The sequence below is a fragment of the Ornithorhynchus anatinus genome, chromosome 3, assembly GCF_004115215.2.
Source record: "Ornithorhynchus anatinus isolate Pmale09 chromosome 3, mOrnAna1.pri.v4, whole genome shotgun sequence".
NCBI classification, from domain to species: Eukaryota; Metazoa; Chordata; class Mammalia; order Monotremata; family Ornithorhynchidae; genus Ornithorhynchus; species Ornithorhynchus anatinus.
In genome coordinates this window covers 93,848,885-93,873,483 of record NC_041730.1, presented here as the reverse complement: position 1 = coordinate 93,873,483, position 24,599 = coordinate 93,848,885, and the positions used below count along the sequence as shown (strand labels likewise).

The 24,599-nt window shown below is 40.6% G+C and overlaps 1 protein-coding gene across 5 annotated transcripts in view; it reads left to right on the top strand.

Moving 5' to 3' along the window:
- The window catches only part of NIPBL (NIPBL cohesin loading factor), a 273,195-nt gene that overhangs the window by 225,217 nt on the left and 23,379 nt on the right, over positions 1-24,599 (top strand). For all 5 annotated transcript variants that reach the window (XM_029060956.2, XM_029060960.2, XM_029060958.2 and 2 more), the window contains 12 exons: positions 2,997-3,135; positions 4,636-4,718; positions 8,026-8,158; positions 11,302-11,445; positions 14,263-14,352; positions 15,656-15,870; positions 15,968-16,070; positions 16,906-17,004; positions 17,099-17,245; positions 20,004-20,138; positions 22,331-22,429; positions 23,434-23,487. In XM_029060956.2, coding sequence (XP_028916789.1) covers positions 2,997-3,135; positions 4,636-4,718; positions 8,026-8,158; positions 11,302-11,445; positions 14,263-14,352; positions 15,656-15,870; positions 15,968-16,070; positions 16,906-17,004; positions 17,099-17,245; positions 20,004-20,138; positions 22,331-22,429; positions 23,434-23,487 — 1,441 coding nt within the window. The remainder of the gene's footprint in view (positions 1-2,996; positions 3,136-4,635; positions 4,719-8,025; positions 8,159-11,301; positions 11,446-14,262; positions 14,353-15,655; positions 15,871-15,967; positions 16,071-16,905; positions 17,005-17,098; positions 17,246-20,003; positions 20,139-22,330; positions 22,430-23,433; positions 23,488-24,599) is intronic.

Genomic DNA, 24,599 nt, shown 5'->3' with positions numbered 1-24,599 from the left:
TAAAATGATTGCTCAATGTGCAGCAGTAACCAAAAAGACCAAAAAAAAAAATTCTGGATATTATCAAGAAGCATAGAGGAAACGAAAAGGACAGTTCTCCCACTTTATAAAATCATGGTATTAATATTAATGGCAATTGTGATCCTGCTTCTGAAGAAAGATAGACCTGAAGGAAGTTCAGAGAAAGACAACCAAAATTATCTGTCAGAGGCTAAATTCAAAATTAGGGAATTTTGCAGGAGACCGAAGAGGAACATGATTGAAGTTAGAATGGTGAAAAGTGTGGTCAGGGCAAACACAGAATTACTGTTTACTATATCCCCTCATAAGGACATGGCGGATAGACACTTATTGATGATTGGAAATGAAAGGTTCAAAATGAAAGGAAACACTTCTTTACACCACAGTTGGTGAGCATGGTGAATTTGTTTCGAATAGGAACTTCAAGAAGAGTCTTTTGAAATGAATGGTAAAGAAGTTTCAGTTATTAAAAAAAATGTTAGAGATGGGGGAAGAATCAGAGGACCAGAAGCCTTGATATGAATTCATTAGGTACAATGATATTAAGTCCATGACATTGTGGATGTTGGATGGTGCATCCAGAACAGTGAGATTGAACATTTGAAGGCTACCATGACTCAAGTTTTTCTAAGCCTTCTTTGTTGCCAGTATCTGATGTAAAATAATAGGCTTGGATGAACCATTGATCTGACCCAGGTTGGCATTTCTTATGTACTTATGTTCTTAAATTATACCTTGCATTTACCCCAGAGCTTAGAATAGTGCTTTGCGCATAATGAGCGCATAGCAAATACCATTATTATTATATAGGTATCATATCTGGTCTTTATAATAATAATGTTGGTATTTGTTAAGCAATTACTATGTGCACAGCACTGTTCTAAGCACTGGGGAAGATACAGGGTAATCAGGTTGTCCCACATGAGGTTCACAGTCTTAATCCCCATTTTCCAGATGAGGTAACTGAAGGACAGAGAAGTGAAGTGACTTGCCCAGAGTCACACAGCTGACAAGTGGCAGAGCCGGGATTCGAACCCATGACCTCTGACTCCCAAGCCCGGGCTCTTTCTACTGAGCCACGCTGTCCCTTTCTCTGATTCCTCCCCATCAAAACCACCTTCTTGCCCGATTTTCTTATCACTGACATTATAATAATAATAATGTTGGTATTTGTTAAGCGCTTACTATGTGCCGAGCACTGTTCTAAGCGCTGGGGTAGACATAGGGGAATCAGGTTGTCCCACGTGGGGCTCACAGTCTTAATCCCCATTTTACAGATGAGGGAACTGAGGCACAGAGAAGTTAAGTGACTTGCCCACAGTCACACAGCCGACAAGTGGCAGAGCTGGGATTTGAACTCATGTGCCCTGACTCCAAAGCCCGTGCTCTTTCCACTGAGCCACGCTGCTTCTCCCCATAGTCATTCATTCAGACATATTTACTGAGCACTTACTGTGTACAGAGCACTGGACTGAGCACTTGAGATAGTACAATACAACAGTAAACGGTCACATTTCCCTGCCTGCAACGGGCTTACAATCTAGATCAGTCCCTAGTTTGAGGACTCGATCTTAGAATACTTTGAACTAACATGTTTGAAAGACACTCATTCTTACAGTATTTTTTTTCTGTTTTTATACCGGTGTGAAAATATATATATACATTGGAGAAACAGCGTGGCTCAGTGGAAAGAGCCCTGGCTTCGGAGTCAGAGGTCATGGGTTCGACTCCCGGCTCTGCCACTTGTCAGCTGTGTGACTGTGGGCAAGTCACTTAACTTCTCTGTGCCTCAGTTCCCTCATCTGTAAAATGGGGATTAACTGTGAGCCTCACGTGGGACAACCTGATTACCCTGTATCTCCCCCAGCGCTTAGAACAGTGCTCGGCACATAGTAAGCGCTTAACAAATACCAACATTATTATTATTATTATTTTTGGTACTTTTTAAATTGTAAAAATATTTTAAATTGTAAAAAATAAATTTTAAGATACAAAAATGCATGATCACTTTGGAAAAAACACTAAAGTTGCCAAATATGTTTTTAATGGGGCGGTGGTTTTGGAAAGTCTCAAACCTTTTTCCTTATTCCATATGAGCTTTGTTGAACGTTGAGCTTCGTTAAGCGAAGTAAACCTATGGCACAGACTTCATTCCTGTTTTGACACATTGGTTTGCAGTTTGCGTTTTCTAAGTGTCATTGTTATCCATAAAAATTAACATTTATTCAGAGCCCCTTGTGCTCTTTTTTTCCAATATATTTTTCTGTTAGATTTGAGGTCCTTTAATGACACTTGAAAGGACTCTGAGTTGTTGTTTCTCTTCATTTCTGCCAGCATTCTTTGAGTTCTTCCATCTAGCTTCAAGAGGGTCACTTGAGACCCAGTTTCTAGATGCCACACTTCAAATCAAAATTTCCAGAATTGAAGACTCAATAGAATCAGTCGTTCGACTGATCATCTGCAGTCTTTTACCTTGAGTAACCCAAGTCATGGAAGTCCACGTAGTTGCCAACAAGCAGTTTCTTGCTTTTAAGAAGTTCACAATCCATTGCTCAGAGATATTTTTATTGAAATGGAAGATTCTGTCTCTACAGGAACCACTAGATCTCTGTGCCTCCAAAAATTGCTGTTTCTTTCTAGCGTGCCCCAGTTCAGAGCTCCCTTAACATCAGTCATTACTTCAGATCATTTTGTATCAATAAGACCACCAATTCAGAGATGGAAGAAAGGTTGCCAGCTGCAATTCCATGCTTTATAGCCCTCATTTGAAAGTGTTCTAACATCTAGACCAGTGTTTTCAATATCTACACAACAATGAGTATCCAGCTCTCGGAGGTTCATTTGCATTGTCTTGGTGAATCTGAGATAATACGGCACGTGTTTCATGCTGTATCTTCGGTAGCAGCTGTCGCATCTTACTCAACGTCTTCTTTTAACCCTGAGCTGTATCTTATTTTTTTTTTTTTACATCACAGGTTAAACAGTAGTGATACGGATGGAGAGCCTATGTATATTCAGATGGTTACTGCACTCGTTCTACAGCTTATTCAGTGTGTAGTGCACTTGCCTTCATCAGAGAAAGATTCTAATTCCGAAGAGGAATCCAACAAAAAGGTAAGGAAATCATTAAAACATTTAACACAGTTACGTATGTTCGTACTTTTTACACGCACCACCCCCCCTTATCTATTTTGCACTTTCTCCAACTGATATCGTCCTTATGCTGTGATTTAGACAGGCAGCGTGGCTTAGTGGAAAGAGCACGGGCTCGGGAGTCAGAGGTCGTGGGTTCTAAGCCCGGCTCTTCCACTTAGCTGTGTGACTTGGGCAAGTCACTTGATTTCTCTGGGCCTCAGTGACCTCCTCTGTAAAATGGGGATTAAGACTGTGAGGCCCACGTGGGCCAACCTGATTGCCCTGTATCTATCCCAGCACTTAGAACATTCATTCATTCAGTAGTATTTATTGAGCGCTTACTATGTGCATCGCACTATACTAAGCGCTTGGAATGTACAAATCGGTAGCAGATAGAGACAGTCCCTGCCCTTTGACGGGCTTACAGTCTAATCGGGGGAGAACAGTGCTCAGCACATAGCACTTAACAAATGCCGTCATTATTATTGTTATTATTTATGTCATCTCCCTGCTCATAACTTCAGAAAATATGCTTGAATAAAAAAGGGATATGTTAATATTAGTCTCCCTCAAATTTTTCTCTTTCAAGTCATTGTATTTCTCATATTTTAATCAAGTAACATCCTGAGCTTTCCTTAGTTCACTAACATTAGATGTGTGACTGTAAAGGAGGTTAATTTATTTTAAAATGATGGGGCTGGAAAGAGGCTTGTGTCTTCTCGTCTACCTATCCCTGTTTCCAAGCAGGACTGTACATAATTCAGACCACACAAAGAGTCCTACTTCTTGAAAGATCCAGAAAAGGACATTCAGCAAAATGTACTGTCTCATTACCCTAATAATATTCAAAGAATCCTTCTTAAAGACTAGCGTATAAACCTCCTGCTGCAGTACAAGCTCAAAGTCTCTTGTTTGAGCCTCAGAAGTAATCAAGAATATCACTATTCCTCCTACAACATAACAGTTGTTCCTCTAAAACCCTATGTTAAAAAATGTTGTCATTCATTATTTCATTGGCAGATTTGAAACTAAAAAGATGGTGGTTTGAAAACAAGTGGAATGGTACATGGCTTTCCAAGATTTTGGAAAACAAAATCCTTATTTTAAACAGTCTGCATTGTCTGACACTTTTATAGTTCATCAGCATTGCGCAGATGAATAATTTCACCAATTTGCAATTGTGTGAATTTCACTGTTACTAATTAACAGTGAAGTACAACGCTAAGAAATTACTCATTCAGTGATCCTTCAGTCAGAATGAAGCAATTTTTAAAAAGTATTTTTCCCAGCGCTAGTTCCATCCTTTGGTAACTGTTCCCCACTCTTCTATTGCATTTGTCCAATATCATTTGTATTTAACACGGTCTTTTTTTTTTATTAAGGTTCGACCTATGAGTTGCTGATGATATCACCTCTTGATAGCCAAATTGCTCAGATTTTTGATCCTATCAATATAAATAATTTTTTCTTGCATTTCAGGTTGATCAGGATGTCATTATTACTAACTCTTATGAAACTGCCATGCGAACAGCACAAAACTTCCTCTCCATTTTCCTTAAAAAGTGAGTAAAGCATACCATGACCCTCAGCTACAAACATAGATGTTCAGATTTCTAACAAGTGGCTTTTCGAGATGATTTAGTGGTTTCAAAAATCACTCAGCTGGTGCCCATTCTGCGTATTTCCCCAAATCAGTTTGTCAGTAGTCTTTCTTGAGCACCTTCTCGTGTACAGAGCACTCTGTTAGCAGAAAAAAATATGTTTCCCACCTGGAGCAGGAGGCCTGTGGGAGAAACCGTTGGAAGGAAGAAAAGAAAATAAGAGCCTAAATGTGAGACCTTGGGTGTGAGACAAACAAGAGCTTTTGAGTTTAATTATCAGTGAGACCAGCCATATGCATACCCAAGGGTGTGCTAGGTAATAATAGATAATTGTATGAGAAGGTGAGAATTTCTTGAGGGGTGTGAGAAAATATTTTTGAAGCTGGCCTAGTTAAAGCCACCAAATGGGCCTTTTGGAACAACCATGTAAAAAATTGGTATTGTGGTAGTGTACACATGCTGAAAAACCGCAGTTTAGCAGCCTTCATAGGATCCATGAAAAATGTGAAAATACATTAAAGGAAGTATCGTTTCCCATAGAGAGTACTGGTAAAGCACAGTAAGGAACGTGCTAGAAGCCAAAAAAAAAAAAATTGACCATTTTTGAAAGTGTTTAAAAAAAACCCCACATTGAATAAAAGTAATCAATCAGTGTTATTCAGTTCATCGTGGGCAGGGAACATGTGTACCAACTCTGTTGTATTGTACTTTCCCAAGCGCTTTGTACTGTGCTCTGCACGCAATAAGGTCCCAATAGCTACCATCGGTGGTGATTGAGTTCCTTCCAAGGGCAAAACCTTGAAGCAAGTACTTGGGATAGAAGCAAAGCATGTTCCTTGGCCACAGAGAACTTATAATCTATGGGTAGTGAGAGAAAGAGAGACAAAAATAATATACAAATACTAGGCGCAGACGAAAAGACGAGGATAAAATAGGTTGTGCAGTTATGACAGGATGAAATATCAGAAGAAACGAGAATAAATGAATTTACAAAAATGCCAAAGTTCTGAGGATGTCGGTTGGGTGGATATGCTTTGGATGTTGGAAATTCATCATGGAGGATCTCAGGGTGGAATTCATCACGGAGGGTCTCAGGGTGAAGGTGGGGTTTTTAGGAGGGCTTTGAAGTTATCGGGTAGATTTGGAGTAGGAGTTCCAGGCCAGAGGAAGAGTGTGGGTGAGCAGGGAATAGCTAGACATTGAGTTTGGCGAGAGCAGAGAATTTAAGCTGGCAAATGGCTGGTGCTGTTAGTCACTATAGGGGACTTAGGCTGAGTTTCAAGGCTCGATATGGAGGGAGCTAAGTAGCCATTGAAAGCTTTTGAGAGTGGAGTGCTGTACTGAGCAACATTTCAGAAAGCTGAACTAGGCAGCAGTATGGAGTACATATCCTTGATTCTATTTATCGTGATTATGTTGTCTTGTCTTTGTCCGTCTGACTCCCCCGATTAGACTGTGAGCCCGTCATTGGGCAGGGGTGGTCTCTATCTGTTGCCGAATTGTACATTCCAAGCGCTTAGTACAGTGCTATGCATATAGTAAGTGCTCCATAAATACTATTGAATGAATGAGTGTGGACTGAAGAGGGGAGAGGCTGGAAGACCAGTGAGGAAGTTAAGACAGTAGTCAGGCAAACCCAATCCATAATTTTGGTCAATCAGTGGTATTTCCCAAGTGCTTACTTTGCATAGTGTGTGAACTAAGCGCCTGGGACAGTACGATATAACAGAGTTGGGAGACACTTTCCCTACCCACAATGCACTTACAGTCTCTGCGGGGGAGGCAGACATCAATATAAGTAAATAAATTATGGACAAGCATAAACAGCCTGGCGTAGTGGTTAGAGCTCGGGCCTTGGAGTCATGAGGTAATGGGTTCAAATCCCAGCTCCGCCACATGTCCGCTGTGTGACCCTGGGCAAGTCACTTCCCTTATCTGGGCCTCCGTTACCTCATTTATAAAATGGGGATTGAGACTGTAAGCCCCACGTGGGACAGGGACTGCTTTTATCCACTCCAGCGCTTTGTACAGTGCCTGGCACATAGTAAGCTCTTAATAAGTACCATAATTATTACTATTATCAAATAAGTGCAAGGTGTTGCAGAAGGGAATGGAAGAAGAGGGAAAGAGGGCCCAGTCGGGGAAGCCCTCTCGGAGGAGACGTGCCTTCAGTGAGGCTTATTGATATGACGGCATCTCAAACCAGGTGGCCATCTGGGTGGAGAGGAAAGGGTGAATCTGGCATATGTTAAGGAGCAAAAGTAGCTAGGGTTTAGAAATTGAATATGCCAGCTGAAACGCGGTGAGGGGTCAAGGATGGTGGCATAATTGACAAAGACAGATAATTTAGGACCTTCTAAAACCATATGAACTCATAAAATTAAATATATACCGGTAATAAAATATTATGAATTCAGACAAAACCTTAACCTATGTATATTTAAAATGTATCTAATTGTCATCCCATTGCATATGGCGATTTCACGCTCCTCTGTGTCCAGACACATAGGTCCGGCTAATATAACTGCCAGATTTAAGCCCGATGATGATTGCTGCTTGTTAACAATTCTGCTTGTTAGTATCCTGTCTTTACTGACGCCTCTGCACAGAGAGCCCCTGTTAGCTGCTGTCTGGTCTCTATATTCTCTCTATATATTAGAGAAGCAGCGTGGCTCAGTGGAAAGAGCCCGGCCTTGAAAGTCAGAGGACGTGGGATTAGAACCCGGCTCCGCCACTTGTCTGCTGTGTGACCTTGGGCAAGTCACTTAACATCTCTGGGCCTCAGTTACCTCAACTGTTAAAATGGGGATTAAAAAATGTGAGCCCCACGTGGGACAATTTGATTACCCTGTATCTACCCCAGCGCTTAGAACAGTGCTCTCGCATAGTAGGTGCATAACAAATACCATAATTATTATTATTATTAGTCCAGTTACTTAGAGAGCTGGACATGCATTAATCATCAATCTCAGGAATCTTCGATGTTACATGGTTAGCGGTTGGGTTTATGGTGTACAGTACTCTATTTGAAAGAGAACCTTAATGCAAAACACAATCCGTTCACCCCGCTCAGCGTGCTACCTGGGGATAAGCACTCAAAAAAGAGGGTTTTAGTGGAGGATGGCTGTGTTGATGATCCACTGATGTTTGACAGCAGTTGAACTGTGTGTTTTTGACTGAAGATCATTATTGGCTTCCCCTTTATGCATAGAGAACACTTAAAAATCATGACACCCAGCTTCACAGACTTTTCATTGTCTTCAAATAGGTGCGGAAGCAAGCAAGGGGAAGAAGATTATAGACCCCTCTTTGAAAATTTTGTGCAAGATCTCCTTTCCACGGTCAACAAACCTGAATGGCCTGCTGCTGAGCTACTTCTTAGTTTGTTAGGGAGATTGCTGGTAAGGCTACAGCTCTCAACAAGCGTTAGAGTATGCCAAAATATAACAATGAGTATTTTCTTTTGCTTAAGAACAGGAATGCTTTAAAAAGGAATATAAGTGATTGGGATTGGGATTTTTAGCACCTTACACAATTTAAGCCACACCATCACCTCCAGTCATTTTTGATTAGGTGTAAACTCTGAAAAAAGAAAATTTTTTTTTTAAATGCTGTTTTTCTTCACATTTTCCCAGCCCAAAGGAACTCTAAGTTGTTTACAAATTCCTTCTAATTCTGTAAACTCATCTTAATAATCGCAAATGTTCAATATCTGTTTTCCCCCCTACTTAAATTGTTGAGCCCCATGTAGGACAGAAACTGTGTCCGACCTAATTAGCTTGTATCTACTCCAGCACTTAGAACAGTGCTTGAAACATAGCAGGCATTTAACAGATTTGGTAATTACTGTGATATTATGATTACCGTGAATGATCAGAAATTTCACTGCCAGCAGTGCTGAGATCCAGTCCAGTCCTTTCTAGACTATAAGCCCGGTGTGGGCAGGGATTGTGCCTCTCTATTGCTGAATTGTACTTTCTAAGCGCTCAGTGCAGTGTTGTGCGCACAGTAAGCGCTCAATAAATTCGATTGAATGAATCACCCCAGACCCGGGGTGTTTCAGGCTGGCAGCAGTGGCCTAGTGGGAGTCCTGTACTCATTTGAAGCTTAACCTTTCACCAGCTGCGATGGAGAAGGAGGGACAGGAGGGAACTGTATGTCAGGCTATGTAATGGCCGCTGCTCCCCCTGTAGCCCTCAGCAGTGGTGGGAAAAGAAGTGTCTGTGTTTCTATTGCCTGTCCCCCTCTGGCCACCCAAACTCTTAGATTGGGAGTGCTTTGAGTGCCTAAGACCACTAAGGAGTTTTCCCCCGTATTTAGAAGAATGTTCTGCACACAGTAAAGCCCTCAATAAACACAATTACTTCTAAAGGGAAAGATGGAAAGGGTTATCACTGCAGCCAACCTCAGCCTCTGGTTTTGTGGTCGTGGAGGGCACCGACAGCAGCTGTGACATTGAGCAGGAGTGAGGGGATTCCTCCAGGACCCTTAGGGGCAGCAGTGTGGTGTAATGCATAGAGCACGGGCCTGGGAGGCAGAAGGTCACGGGTTCTGATCCTGGCTCCGCCACTTGTCTGCGGTGTCACTTAACTTCTCTGGGCCTCATCTGTAAAATGGGAATTGGGACTCTGCGCCCCATGTGGGGCAGGCACTGTGTCCAACCTAATTGGTTTGTGTCCACCCCAGCGCTTAGTACAGTGTCTGGCGCGTAGTAAATGCTGAACAAATGCCATAATAATTATTATTATTACTTCTAATCAGAGGAGTCAAGGGAAGGTTATGTATTATTTATCTTGGGGGCTTGGCATCATGGAGTTGGATCCATTGTCAAAGATCTGAATCAAGGTGTAAAATTTAAGTGTAAGACATCTTCCATAGTAACCATTAATTCAGTGGGAATTAATGGGCTAGGGATAGGTGATTCAAAGAAACCACGCATGACCGATATTTTTCAATACAAATTCCTCTATTATTGTTATCCAACTGTAGCAGTTGACTTTTACACCCTTGCCCCTCGTTATTTTACTTAATTAAATACACTAAAGTTACAAAAACACCAAGAAAATCAAAGTGCTCTACAGGATAATAAGTCATAGCAGCTTCATCATTTTGTGGGAAGAGCACTCTCTAATTCTTCAATTATGTTTTCCAAATTGTGTAGTGAAAATGCTGTCTAGTAGAACTGACTACTTAAATTTATAGAGTATAAACCCATTATGAGGATTTGGCGTTCATAAATGCTGTTAATAGTCACTCAAAAATATGTTAATGTTGTTGTTAAAATTTAATCTCTCTGATAGCCAAAACTCCATTTTGCCCCAAACATATTTCATTCTTGTGAAGCTCAAAATTTGAAAAGCAGTTCATCGTGCACTGAAGCCAGAAAAAACGACTTAGTTAACCTTGTAAATAGAGCATATCTGTAAAGATCCTCCCTAGAAACTTTCTAGCTGTAGTACTTTGGCTTTCAAGTCTAAGAACTGATAGGTAAAACGTTCCAGTAAATAGGGAGAGAAGTAAATTCTGAGGTGGCCAGGCCAAACAGCTTTAAAGGTGGAAAACATATATATATATATATTCTTCAGGTTTGCAAATGGTTTCTTTTTAACTTTCAAAATTTTTGCTAACCCTGTACACATTCAAATATCTTAGCTTGTTATCCCAGCATTTGTGCAGGTGAATGCTGGTGTGATAAGAGAAATATTGCTAATGTTAAGCACTTAGTACAGTCCCCTGCTCACAGAAAGCTCTCAAATACCTGTGATGCATAAGGATCATGTTTTTAATTTGGTTAATGGCCTTACCTGTAAGTAACCATTTGAGCGTTACACTCTGACAAACTTCTCTTTGGCCTTGGACCTCTTGGCTGTCTTAAAACACAACCTTGCTTGGTGATCAGTGTGCTGCAGGGAAGAAACTTGGCGATTGCCCATCTACATCAGGATAGTTTTGCCGACGTAGCAGTGATGCTTTTAGACACCAGCCCTAAAAGTTACAGCCAACATCTTGAGTGAACTTAGTAAATGCAGAATAATATTTGGATTACGGTTTCCAAAGCTACTGTAGTCTTCTGCTTGAAGCCCTGAAAAGTTTTGGCTCATTATTCTTGGTGAGGCACAGCAAATTGAGAAAAGCTAGAGCAGATGAAGGGGAATTATTGTATTTTCAAGTGAGACAAAGACATAGGATCCAAGCAGTGTTCCATCACAGCCCTTTTTCTAAGGACAGTGTAGACATAAAGCTAGCTCACGTACAGTTCTTTTTAGCCTCAAGTATATGGAAAGGAGAGCGATTCACCAGCGGGATTTTCAGACAGCAAGGTCAATCACATAAAGTGGTGACAGTTTCACTTCACTAGTGGAATTTGGACCAAATCAATCGGTGGTATTTATTAAATACCTACCTAGGACATTGTACTAAGCACTTGGGAGAGTACGCTACGAACGCTTTGTCAGATTTATTGCTTTTTATTGATACGCCATTGTGTCTCAAACCATATGTGTCTTTTGACTCAGTACAAACTTATCTTTCGCCCTGCTTTTAGGTTCATCAGTTCAGTAACAAGTCAACAGAGATGGCCTTGAGAGTGGCATCCCTTGATTATCTTGGAACTGTAGCCGCACGACTGAGGAAGGATGCCGTCACAAGCAAAATGGATCAAGGGTCAATAGCCCGGATTTTAAAACAGGTCTGCAGGTTTCTCTATATGATTAAAAAGGTCGGGGGCAAAGTGGACTCATTTTACCTATCTCCCTTTAGTGCTCTGGGAATAAAATTACAGTCTATTTGTGGATTGGAAGAGTCTGTGATCATCCAGTATCTTTCGCATTCTCTGGGGGAAAATTATAAGTCAGTTCATTCAGTGGCTCATCACCTTTCCGAAAACTAGTGCTAAAATTCATCAAGCCATTTGTAAATTCTGTAACGTGACTTCGTCTATCGCTAGTGTTTATTTTCTGAAGCAGGTATGTCCCCACCTAGCAGGCAACTTTGAAAATATTACAGGTTTCAGGTTCCACAATTTATAAATTTTGGACAGAATTAACCAAAGAGAGGTCCCTTCAGCTCAGAGGATAGGGTAGCAAAGGGATGAAACTCTTGGGCCCGGTTCTGACCCAGCTGGGTGGTCTCTTAGACCTGACCCACAAAATGGGTGACATAGATTGCCAAGGGCTGGGTAACCCCAGTTGGCTCTGATTTTGTTGTTCTTTCTAGGTTAGGTTCATGAAACACTAGAAACTTCATTTAGACGTTGAAGGACTTGCTGCTTTCACATAAGTGGCTGTGGCTAGCATTTTACTCTGGTAAATTCAGGATTAGTTTCTCATTCTTTTGGCAATGTCCCAGCAAGGCAAGGCTCTCCCTGGCATCATCCACAATTTGATTATTCAGAAGAGCTCAGGAACTGCAGCTGTATTTGGCTGAGCCATCAAGATCTCAGGGACCCAGGGCACAGCTATTACACATCCTTGAGCCCCAGAGATGCGAAGGAGTCTTGTCAAAAAGTTGTCCATTGTGCCCAGATGCCCTACGCAATCAAGCCCACAATTATTCCACTCCAGGCATGCTATCTGAAAGCGAGGCAAGCATTGTTTTTCAGATCCTATTGGTTCCTATTTTATCCTTTAAAATCATAGTTCGTCACACCCTCAGAATTTAGTTTCCAGTCCTATCTTCTCTTAAAAATGTAACCATGAACGTACTTTTTCCCATTATTTTCACTTGTGATAGCCTGAGAGGCATTGTTTTAATCTTTTTTTTTAATCTCTCAATTCCTCAGCTTAGGATATTTTTTGATCCTGCCCTTAATTGAAGTATAAAGATCAAAACTTTTTTCTCCATTTGTAATGTCTCAAAGTGGGTGGATCCAACAGGATTCCTTTGCATCTCTGGGGTTCAGTGATGTGGAGTTAAACTGTAGTATAATAGCTGTGCCCCTGGGATCTTGTGGGCACAACCAATTACAGCTGCAGTTCCTAGGCCATTTTCAGTCCTCAAATTATGTACAATGGCACATGAAAGAGCATTTTATTTTATACCTAACTTAGATTGTTGTGGAGATATTTTATTAGTCAAACTAGTATTTTTCTATTTGAAGCCTTTTCTATCTCAAATTCTTTGATTTCTACCTTCATCTTGCATTCCTCTTTTCTGTGTCTTCTTTGCCTCTTCTCATCTACCCATTCTTCTTCAATGTTGCCCTCCTTTCCCAGGAGTTTTTAGAATTGCTATTTGAGTAAAATTCTATTTCCTCAGATCAGCAGAAGTCTTGATCTGTTTTTTTCTTTAACATTTACTAGCCACCCTGTAGGTTGTGTCATCCTCAAATATAAAACACAACCATTTCCACAGATATCTTTCTTAGAGCTTGAAAAGATAAGATCAGGACTCGTTTAATGTAGGTGTAGTTTATTAAGTTAAATTATCTCTTGAAAGATTGGATCATAATAACTAAACACTGGGATGGATAGAAGATAATCAGATAAGACACAGCCCCTGTCCCACATGGGGTTCACAGTCAAATTGGGAAGGAGAACAGTTATTCAGTCCCCATTTTATACAGATGAGAAAACTGAGACCCAGAGATGTAAAGTGACCATGCCCAAGATCACACAGCTGGCAAATGACAGAGCTGGGATTAGAACCCACATCCTGTGACTCCACTAGGCCAATCTGGCTTTCTTTACCTCTCCACTGAGTGTAGTCTTTGGTTTTTGTTTTAGTTGGTTTATAGACTTTGCTCAATTCACTCCTGTGCTGCCAGGTGTGCTAATTAGATAAAGAAATACCTCCTCTTCGCTGTTGCCTTTTCACTCATCCCCAAGAAGTCAACAGATGTATATGTTGATTCCTGGGTCACAGTCATGGTCTCTCTTGGGCCAGATTAAGCTTCAGAGGGCCAGACAGTGAAAATCCATGATTTCACCCTCTCCCCACCCCAACTCCCAGCCACAAGCCACTCAAAGTTCACCTTCTTTTCCTTTGTCGCTTCTTGATCTTCTGTCTCTCTCTGCCCCCATCACTAAGATGTCCATCGCTCCTCTCCCTGACCTGCCAGAGGAGAGCAGTGAATGCAGCCCAGGTTCACGGAGGAGAGAGTGCCATCACGGGTGGCTTTGCGGCCCCCACTCAGGGCTTTGGCCCAAGACACTTTTCCATTAGACCCCCCCAAGTAAGCAATCCCTCAATCTTTACATTGTTCACGTGACCCAGACAGAAACACAAGTGCATACATTTTCTGCTTCCAGGCTGACCTGAGAAAAGAACTATTCCTTTGCTCTCTTCTGCTGAAGGCAGAGAATAGAGTGAAGAACACGAGGTACTTCTCCATGTTCTCAGTTTACCTCTTCAGGAGCTTGGGCATATCACACCTAAATATTTGTAGTAGAAACTCTGTGAACGGAAGGAACTCTGTGAACTTGAATTGATTCTTTAGGCAAATGCTTACTGGTTTTTGAGTTTTGTTGAGCTAATATCTCATAAGAACTTGTTTTGTTTATTACAGGTTTCTGGAGGGGAAGATGAAATCCAGCAGTTGCAAAAGGCGTTGCTAGATTACTTGGATGAGAACACTGAGACTGATCCGTCATTAGTGGTAGGGTTCCATTATTTGATCTTCAAAATGAGTATTTTTAACTCTCTCCAATATTTTCTTTGAAAAGGTTCCTTGAGAGGGCTGGGAAATAGGATTTTGAAGGAAAGGTGACCAAATTCAGTGAGGAAGAGGAAAAAAATGATAGGGAAATGAGTTAACCTTAATAGACTTAAAGAACTTGTATAGAGGTTGGTGACCAGCTCTTTTTCTCTTCTGCCGAAAAGATGAAGTGGCTTTTAAAATCACACCAAGCATTGGTAGTTTAGAATCCTCCAACATGGCTAGAGAGTGGATCCATTAGAACGGAGATCTTTGAAACAGGATCACAAGCATTTATCTTCGTTTTCATTCCCCCCTAAGGACGGACTTAAATTCCCTATGAGAATTCCCTTAGAGAAGCCAAAGTTTGTGTAACTGTTTTCCACATGAGGCACTCAGTCTTAATCCCCATTTTATAGATGAGGAAACTGAGCACAGAGAGGGTAAGCGACCTGGCAAGGTCACACAGCAGGCAGGTGGTGGGACCGGGATTAGAACCCAGATCCTCTGACTCCCAGGCCTGTGCTCTTTCCACTAGGCTGCACTGCTTTCACACTGCTTGTGCCTGTGTACACTGTGGAAACCATGCACAGAATATCACCATCATCAATGGTATTTACTGAGCGCTTACTATCTGCAGAGCACTGTACTAAGCACTGGCTCAGTGGAAAGAGTCCGGGCTTCAGAGTCAGAGGTCATGGGTTCGACTCCCGGATCTGCCACTTGTCAGCTGTGTGACTGTGGGCAAGTCACTTAACTTCTCTGTGCCTCAGTTACCTCATCTGTAAAATGGGGATTAACTGTGAGCCTCACGTGGGATGACATGATTACCCTGTATCTCCCCCAGCGCTTAGAACAGTGCTCTGCCCATAGTAAGCGCTTAACAAATACATACGTATATATACTTGGAGGCTTACAGTTAAACTTGACAGACATAGCCCCTGCCCCCAGTGAGCTTACAGTCTAGAAGAGGAGACAGTCACAAATATGAATAAGTAATTCATAATGTATCATTTAAAGATATGTACGTAAGTGCTGTGGGGTGAGGGTGAGGCGAGAGTATGGAAGAAAATAATTTTTCCTCAGTTCATGAAAAACCCTAAAGTAAAGCCTCTGCAGATTAAAACAGCCTATTTTCTGATCCGTCCATCGAAGATGTATGCGGGCTTGGTCCAGGCACTCTTTTTGGTCAACTCGATGCATTTCACCTTTGGAAACCTGTGATATTTTGAATCAGAGCGCCATCTCTCTTCTTTACCTCTAGTTTTCTCGGAAGTTCTACATAGCCCAGTGGTTTCGAGATACAACATTAGAGACCGAAAAAGCGATGAAATCCCAGAAAGATGAGGATTCCTCCGAAGGAACGCATCACGCCAAGGAGGTGGAAACAACAGGACAGATCATGCACCGGGCCGAAGGTCGAAAAAAGTTTCTTCGAAGCATTATTAAAATCACGCCTTCTCAGTTCAGCACGTTGAAGTAAGTTTCAGTAAAACGCCTTGCTTAACTGGTTGTCTGTTTTATGTCTGTGCAGAAATGGTTCCTTAAACAAATCTCTAATGACCTGTTGTTTCAGGATGAATTCTGATACTGTGGACTATGAAGATGCTTGCTTGATTGTTCGATACTTGGCCTCTATGAGGCCGTTTGCCCAGAGCTTCGATATTTATTTGACACAGGTAAACTGTGCCAGAAGTCTTTGTAGAGTGAAATACAGTTGGTTTCCTGGTTCCAAACACTTATGGGGTAGTGTGCAATATCTGTTCATTGTTGAGCACAGGTATTTAATAGGGCATCATAACACCACATGCTTTCATAGTCTGTATTGATAACAATTTTTTTTTATTTTTCCTGCATGCCTTTTACACGTATGTGGATTTTTATTTCTACATTTGTGTCTGTGGGACTATTAAAATAATAAGTTACACAAGAACCGCAAATCCGTAGGTTTTATTTCTTAATTGCATGTTTGTGACATAAAACATGCTCTTTACTTTTAATTGAGCCTAGAGGTAAAAGACTAAGTTAGCCCAAAGACTAGGGACCGTGCATGATTTTCCATTGCACGAGAACCACTCGAAAATTGGCCTTAAATTTCCCCTTTTTCGCTATTGATTCGGGGGGGGTCGCTTCGTTTCCCGATTATCGTTACGAATAACCCTTACACCTTTGACGAAAAAGTCACATTTACTACAGAACCGCTTGGAATTCCAAACAGAATTCCAGGCCGATGTTTAGTGTCCTCAAGTACCGGGCACCGTACGCCTCGGTGGGGTTTTGGGGTTTTAGCTAGTCAGATATTAAAAGTGAGTGACCAGGATCAGCAGGCCTCCGTGCATACTTAGGCATCCACATCAGCCAATTTAAAAGCTTGCACTTGGTTTCAGGAAAAGCGTTTTCTCTCATTTTAGTTTCCCCTGCATGTTCTCCTCACTACACATTTTGCTTACATTTTATATATGCTGCACTTTTCCTAGAATTTCTGAAAAGAGCAACTTTATGTTTTTCTGTCAGATTCTACGTGTGCTTGGCGAAAATGCAATTGCTGTTCGAACAAAAGCCATGAAGTGTTTATCTGAGGTTGTGGCCGTGGACCCCAGCATCCTAGCAAGGGTACGAAGGGAAAGTATTCCTAGCATTCCGTTTTCTACTCGGTTTACCGCGCCCCCTCTTCTTATGGAGGATCTCCGCGTTCTGTTTTCTTCAGCTGGATATGCAGAGAGGCGTTCACGGGCGGTTAATGGATAACTCCACCAGTGTCCGAGAGGCAGCGGTAGAACTGTTAGGCCGGTTTGTGCTCTGCCGACCTCAGCTTGCGGAACAGTATTACGACATGCTGATTGAACGGATATTGGTATGTACTTTTTAGGGATTCTCTGCGTGTGCCTTTTGAAGTTGAACGACTGTACTGTTCCATTTCTAGTAAGGTGTTATTTTAAGCCCTTGTTCTCGGTGGTTTCCATTTTCAGGTGTGTTCACTAGAACTACCTTTCTTTTGTGCTTGGCTGTGTTGTATTTTGTCTTCTGCTAGAAAGCCCTGGAGTACTGGCAGGATATAAAAAGCAATTTTGTGAGGCATTTATTAAGGTAGTGAGCACTGTAAAATATTTCTATTCGGCTGCCTTTTTTTAGTCAGTTCATAGTCATTCATTCATTCAATCATGTCTATTGAACGCTTACTGTGTGCAGAGCACTGTACTAAGTGCTTGGAATGTACAATTCGGCAACAGGTGGAGACAATCCCTGCCCAATAACGGGCTCACAGTCTAAAAGTCAATTGTGGTATTTATGGAGAAGGAGCGTAGCTTAGTGGAAAGAGCCTGGGCTTGGGATCTGGAGGTCGTGGGTTCTAATCCTGGTTCCGTCACTTGTCAGCTGTGTGACTTTGTGCAAGTCACTTCATTTCTCTGGGCCTCAGTTATCTCATCTGTAAAATGGGGATGAAGACTGTGAGCCTCACGTGGGACAACCTGATTACCTTGTATCTTCCCCAGCAGTGCTTGGCAAATAGTAAGTGCTTAACAAATACCATTATTATTATTATTTGTTAAATGCTTACTATGTGCCAAGCACTGTATTAAGCGTTGGGGTGGTTACAAGCAAATCAGGCGGGACACAGTCCCTCTCCCACATGGGGCTCACAGTCTCCATCCCCATTTTACAGATGATGTAACTGAGGCAGAGAAAAGTGAAGTGACTTGCCCAAGGTCACAACAGACATATAGTGGAGTTAGGATTAGAACCCATGACCTTCTGATTCCCAGGCCCATGCTCTATCCACTATGCTGTGCCGCTTCATGGTTCTCCAGAGCTATTTTTGGTCAAGAAAAGTGGTCAGGCCTACTCTAAGAGTGCATAGCAATTCAAAGGCAGATTTGGGGACCAGCTTATCTGAATTAACTTTTTATTCAGCCAAAATATTAATGACTAGTGGAGTCTAGAAAGGCTAGACATTGACTTTAATTTGGATGATCTAGAATTCAGGTTCTCCCATTATTTCATCACACATCTCCATGAGGAGTCTAGAGGTCCCATTTCCCCATGTTCCATGTTATCCTTCCACAAAATACTAAAGTAAGTCAAGTTTCTCGTTAGTGAGTTGGTGAGAGCAGTAGTATTATATTTCCGTGACGGGGTATAGGAGTTGCTAATGTGATGGGACACTTGGTGTTAAAGATGCCAGGGGACAAATTGAAAAGGCCCAATAAATATTGTTGATTTTGAAAAAAAAAAATTTTTCTATTGAATTCCATCAAACAGCTACTGGAGCCCTGCAGCTCTGGTTGTCCTAAGGATTCAAAGTCTATTTTATCCCCATCTTTCAGATGAGGAAACAGTCCCCACAAAGTTAAGCGACTTAGCAGGTCACATTGTAAGGCAGTGGGACTTGAACATGGATTTCTTGACTCCTTCTCCCATACTCTTTCCACTGGGAGAACTTGTTTGGCATCAGACATCATTTTGCGGCCAGTACTTTAAAGACAGCGTGAAGCATGGCCTCGGACAATGTGATACAGATTGCAGTGAGTTGTTGGGAGGCCACTGCAGTTTACAGATCATTTTGGCAGGCAGCAATCAGGAAAAAGAGTCCTCTCCCTGAGTGGAGGCTATACTCAGAATGGAATCAGAGGTCGTTTCCGAAACAGAGTCCAAACCCATATATGAGGCAAATGCAACGATGCCAAACAGCATGTTGGGCGGGCTTTGGACTTTTCGGCTACACCAGTACATCCGGACGGAATGTATTGTCTGTAGCTTCATCTTGGAAATGAAAGACCAGTGTAGCCATTCAAAGAATGTGTTTGATTAAAGAGTTCGGTATCATACTACTAGTTTTTGTGCATTTGAAGTTCAGTGAACAGTAAATATAACCACCCGTTGTAGCGGAGCTATAAACTTCATTACCTGATGAATGCCATGTCCCACCAAACTCATAACATCCTGATTTGGAAAACAAACTTCTGGATCTCTTGTAACTATCCAGGTATCACTCCCATCTCCTCTCTCCCTGCCTTTCCAAACGCCTCAAATGAGAGCTCTGCCTTTTCTCAATTTTCACATACTAGCACAGAGAGCTCATCCCCTCCCACAGCTTCAATAACCACATCTTTGGAGATGACTCCCAAATCAACCTTGCTATCCGTACCCCTCTCCTCCTCTGCAATCTCTCCATCCAAGGAGCGTCTGCAATAGTTCAGGTTCCTCTCACTCCCCTACTTGCCTTTCCACCAGCTTTTCCATAAACCTCCCTCCCGTCTCTTCCTTTTCCAGTCCATAGTGCACTCTGTTGCCCGGCTCATTTTCCTAAACATCATTATTGTGGACTTCTCTTCCCAGTCCTCCCTGTGTCAAGCAGAAACTCCTGCTGGTTGGCTGAACTTAAATAACTGGTATTTAATTAGATAGGTGAAAGTTTTAATCAAGTAAATAGGACCTGAAATTAATGAAAACGTTGCTCAAGAAATGGTTAAAAATGGCGGAAAGAACATAAACTCTGGACTCTTTCCTACTTGTGGTTTCTCCTCGGATTTCATTTGGATTTTGCAGCCTGAAATTGTTGTGATGATTTTGCTTCTCTGAGATTCAAAAACGCCTTAAATTTCTGTTCTCAGGATACTGGTATCAGTGTCAGGAAAAGGGTAATAAAGATTCTGAGAGACATTTGCATTGAACAACCAACGTTTCCCAAAATTACAGAGATGTGTGTAAAAATGATCCGCAGAGTAAATGACGAAGAGGGCATTAAGGTAGGATTTTTCATGCTTGTAATTTACTTTGTAATTTCGTTAATTAATCAGAGTGGTTTCTCAGTCAAAAATGATGTGAATGTGGTTCAACTTTTTTTCCAAAAGTTTTATTTGAATTCCTCCAATTAAAAAACCTTTCCTATTTTCAAATTTCTAAATTTAAAGTAATTTTCACTTTTATTGACAACCCCTAGAATCTGGATAAAAGTAAGTGTCCCGTTGATTTTTAAAACTATTAATCTTTCATTTTTTTGGGTGAGCTGTCTTTCCCTTCAAAAGTGTTTCCATCTCTTATCTCCCAGTTTTAGAGCAGGGCAAGAATTTGGTGCTCTAAGCATGGTTCTTTTTCACCTCCAAAAAGATTAAAAGAATATTTAATGGATGAAATTAGTAAAAATCCTAGTGGTGTATACATATTATCATTAATAAAAGTGTCAGTAGAAGCACACATTTTTAGATTTATCAACAGTGCAAATTGACTCAGAGGGAGGGATGCTAGGTATCCTTTTTTGTAAATTGTGTAGTAATACTGATCGGTTTAAAATACACAGTAAGATAACATAAGAATTTTGAGTGAATCCTCTTTCACTTTGATTTATAAAACTCTTGGCATTCTACAGCACAAAAAAGAGTGCATCAGGTAATTCACAGGTTTAATTAGGACTCGTTCTCTGATTTGAGAGAACTGCTATATTCCAAAAATATTTGGAGGAAGGCAAAACATGCTGCTTCCTAACTAGTACAAAAGAAAACTTTCAAATGTTAGGCCAATTTGCAGCTTTTTAAGCTTCTTTTTTATCCATTGTGATCATTTTTCTATTGGGAGGAAATACTTAAAATTATTTCAGTAATATCTAGTGATCCAACTCTGTGGCCTTCTGTAGAGTTTTTGGCCTGTCTTCCAATTTCCCAGTGGATAAAATGAGAATAACTAAAGACTACGATAGGTTACTCAGAAATTTTACAGTAACTTATTAGACTTTCAAAAGTTCAGTCATATAACTTCTCGCTGAGTTATTGGAAAGTGTTTAGCATTCTTAGTTTGAGTCAAGTGATCCTACTTTCTACACTTACACCCTGAAAAGTCAACTTAGGAGAAAGATGCTATGCTAATTTCTTAAATGTGTTGAAGCATTTGAAAAATATATTGTTGGAAAACAGTTCATTCAAATCTCTTCAAATGAGTTTGGATGCTGTACTTATTTACTCTATCACTGACCAATGGGGGAAAAAGAAAAATCAAGGTTGACTAGCAGAATGGGCTATCCATATTGCCTCAGCCTTCATATATATAAAGTTAGCCAGGGCAGCAAATAGGAAAAAAGACGTAAAGATGGTGAGCTCAGTGAGATCAGGGATCATGTTGATATTGTATTCTCCCAAGCACGTAGTGCGGTACCCTGCCTATAGCAAGTACTCAATAAATACCATAGAACAATTAAGCCACGAGAAAAGGTAAAGGGAGCAGACATACCGAAACACTGAGACACACGGAGGACTCTTGATTATTCGTATCATCTACCACACTGATGCTGATGTTGATTATCCCACACTAGTAAGCAGGTGAACACTGCCAGCGCTTAGAACAGTGCTCGGCACGTAGTAAACGCTTAACAAATACCATCATCATGATGTGGCACAGGTTTCGACTAGTCCCGCTCTGGTTCTGCTGTTTCCCCTGCTGAGGCATTCCAGGGCAACTAGAGAAGAGTAGATGGAGCCAGACTCTCTGTGGATTGGTTGCTCACCAATTTTTTTGTCTCTTCCCTAAGTCTTCTAGGCTCGTTGTCTGCTTCTAAAGCTCCCAACCTAACTCTCCCTCTGCCTCCTGGTTTCATTTCCTGGGGCTTTTGAAGCGGTTTTAGTTTTTCTGGCAAACTAGATGTGAGCTGGGCCCCGGTCTTTATCTTTACCAAGTCAAGAAGAATTTGCTTATGAATATTTCACCTGTGGTTGGATTTTCAGGAGAACTCAGTCTTTACAAGTATTATTTCTAAATCAGAAGCATCATTTACATTTAAAAAGTTTGTTCCAAGTCAAAGTTTAGGAATTCAGACAAAAGCAACCCCCTGGTTTAGACTTTCATTATTAAGATTTCTTTTTGACTGTTGGATTATGTTTTGGGGTATGTGTGTTATTTGCTAATATGCCTGTGTTCAAAAACATCATTTTTAAAAAAACTTTTCACCTAGAAATTAGTAAATGAAACATTCCAGAAGCTCTGGTTTACTCCGACCCCTCACAATGACAAAGAAGCAATGACCAGGAAGATATTAAACATCACTGATGTGGTAAGAAGCATTATGAAGTTGATCAATTCGTATTTACCAACTGAAAAGTTAATATTTTTGCTCAAGCACTTTTTCAGCGATGGGCTTTTAAGATAACTTCATTTGCAATCTGGCGAATCTTTGTAATGTTTCCAAGTATTTAAAATTGTGCATGACCATTTATGTTTTTCTCTACATATCTGACTACACCATTTGATATCTGAGGAAGATACTAGGGTATTTGTCTTTGTCTCTTGGGCTTTTTTAATGTCTTTTTCTTTCATTACTGTCTCCAGTCCTCTCCCCTGCCTATAGTTTAGACTGTGAGCCCCTGAGGGACAGGGTCCATGTCTAATTCCCATCTGTGAATTCTTTCCCACTGTTTAGTACAGTGCTCTGCACACAGTAAGTGCTTGGACTGTGAGCCCGTCATTGGGCAGGGATTGTCTCTATCTGTTGCTAAATTGTCCATTCCAAGCGCTTAGTACAGTGCTCTGCACATAAGTGCTCAATAAATACTATTGAATGAATAAATACTATTTCTACCACTACTATTTAGACTGTGAGCCCATTGTGGGACAGTGTTCAACTTGATTAAGTTGTATCTTCCTCAACTCTTCGTAAAGTGCTTAATTCAAAGCAGGTACTGCATAAATAACATTATTTTTATTATTGTCATCGTAATTATTATTACTGTGCAGTAAACGAATCAAACTCTAATTTTCACCTTTAACCTGTTGCTTTAAACTGGGTATGTTTCAGCTAAAAACCTTAAAAATTTGATCAAATTTCAGTTGTTAAATTGAGTTTCTATATAGCCCTCCAAAATGAATTGAGAAAATGCCTTAAAACACACCCGGAGGCTATTTTCAGCGGTTAGGATAAGCATCTGAGAATATTGGATTTTTCTAAAAAGTAATAAAAACTAAATTTTAAAAATTTAGTGGTGATGCGTAAAGAACAAGATTATAATAAATATTTGTTTAGGGGCATGTCTTTGTAAATTCACTTCCATTTCTTTTTAGGTTGCAGCATGTAGAGATACTGGATATGATTGGTTTGAGCAGCTTCTTCAAAATGTGAGTAATTTTCTGGCATTTGAAAGCTAGATGATAACCTGTGGGTCAGTTAGGGAAATTCCCTCTTTGTTAGAGAAATTCATGTTGACTATATTTTAGAAACAGAATTAGCAAACCTACTTGATGTTTCAGGGACTTCGATATCTATGGTATTCAAGTGTTTGCTTTGGGTGCGGAACCTTCCTAATACCTACTTTAAATTTTATGTCTTATTACATCATGTTACAGACCGGTGTTTATACTTGCCCCCTTTTCAGGAAGATAAATGTCATTTCTTCTTATTAATATAGAGTTCATCATATAGTGTTCATTTAAAACACCCACGTCCTTCAGCCATTGCTCAGCACTAAACCACAATCATAGCTTTTGTTTAAGTGGCTTGCAGTGAGCAGTAATTCATTTTCCAGTAGATGCTTTATATTTCTTGTCATTTTCTTCTACAGTCAAATCATCCAATGGGATTTCGTCAGTGAATTAAAGCCCTATTTGGGAATCAGTAACATTTTCTGCTTATGCATTGACAGTTCTGTTTTATGTTATTTTTTTTTAATTGAACTGGATAGCACCTTCCAAAGTATTGTATTTGTAAACATGATCTATGTGGTTAGCAGTTTTGAAACCATCCAGAATATAGATCCGGACTCATGATTTTATCCTCTTGACACTTAGTACAGTTTGTTCAATTGGACTCTCATGCAACATCCCACTTTCTCATCATTCCCAAATTCTGATCATTTTATAAACTATATTGTACTTGTGCTTCTTGAGGTGTGTCACTGATCCTTATTGGAATTTCCAAACCAGATGAGTAATTATGATGTCAAATGTTTTTCGTGTTCTTAGTTGGATTTATAATTACAGATTTTTCTCCTGATAGGATTGTTGGGTCTTACGGATATCAGCTAAGCCTCTGGGAAAGTTGTGATGGGGAATATCTTGTTAATTCATTCATTTAGATTTCTATAGATGAAATCTAAAGCCATTTAGATTTCCCTTTGCCCTCCCTATCCTGCCCCCTCCCTCAAGCCTTCCCCACCATTTGCAGGACATTTGGCGGTGTATGACTTTAGCAAATAATTAAATAAAAATTAGGGACAGCGACCAGAAACTTA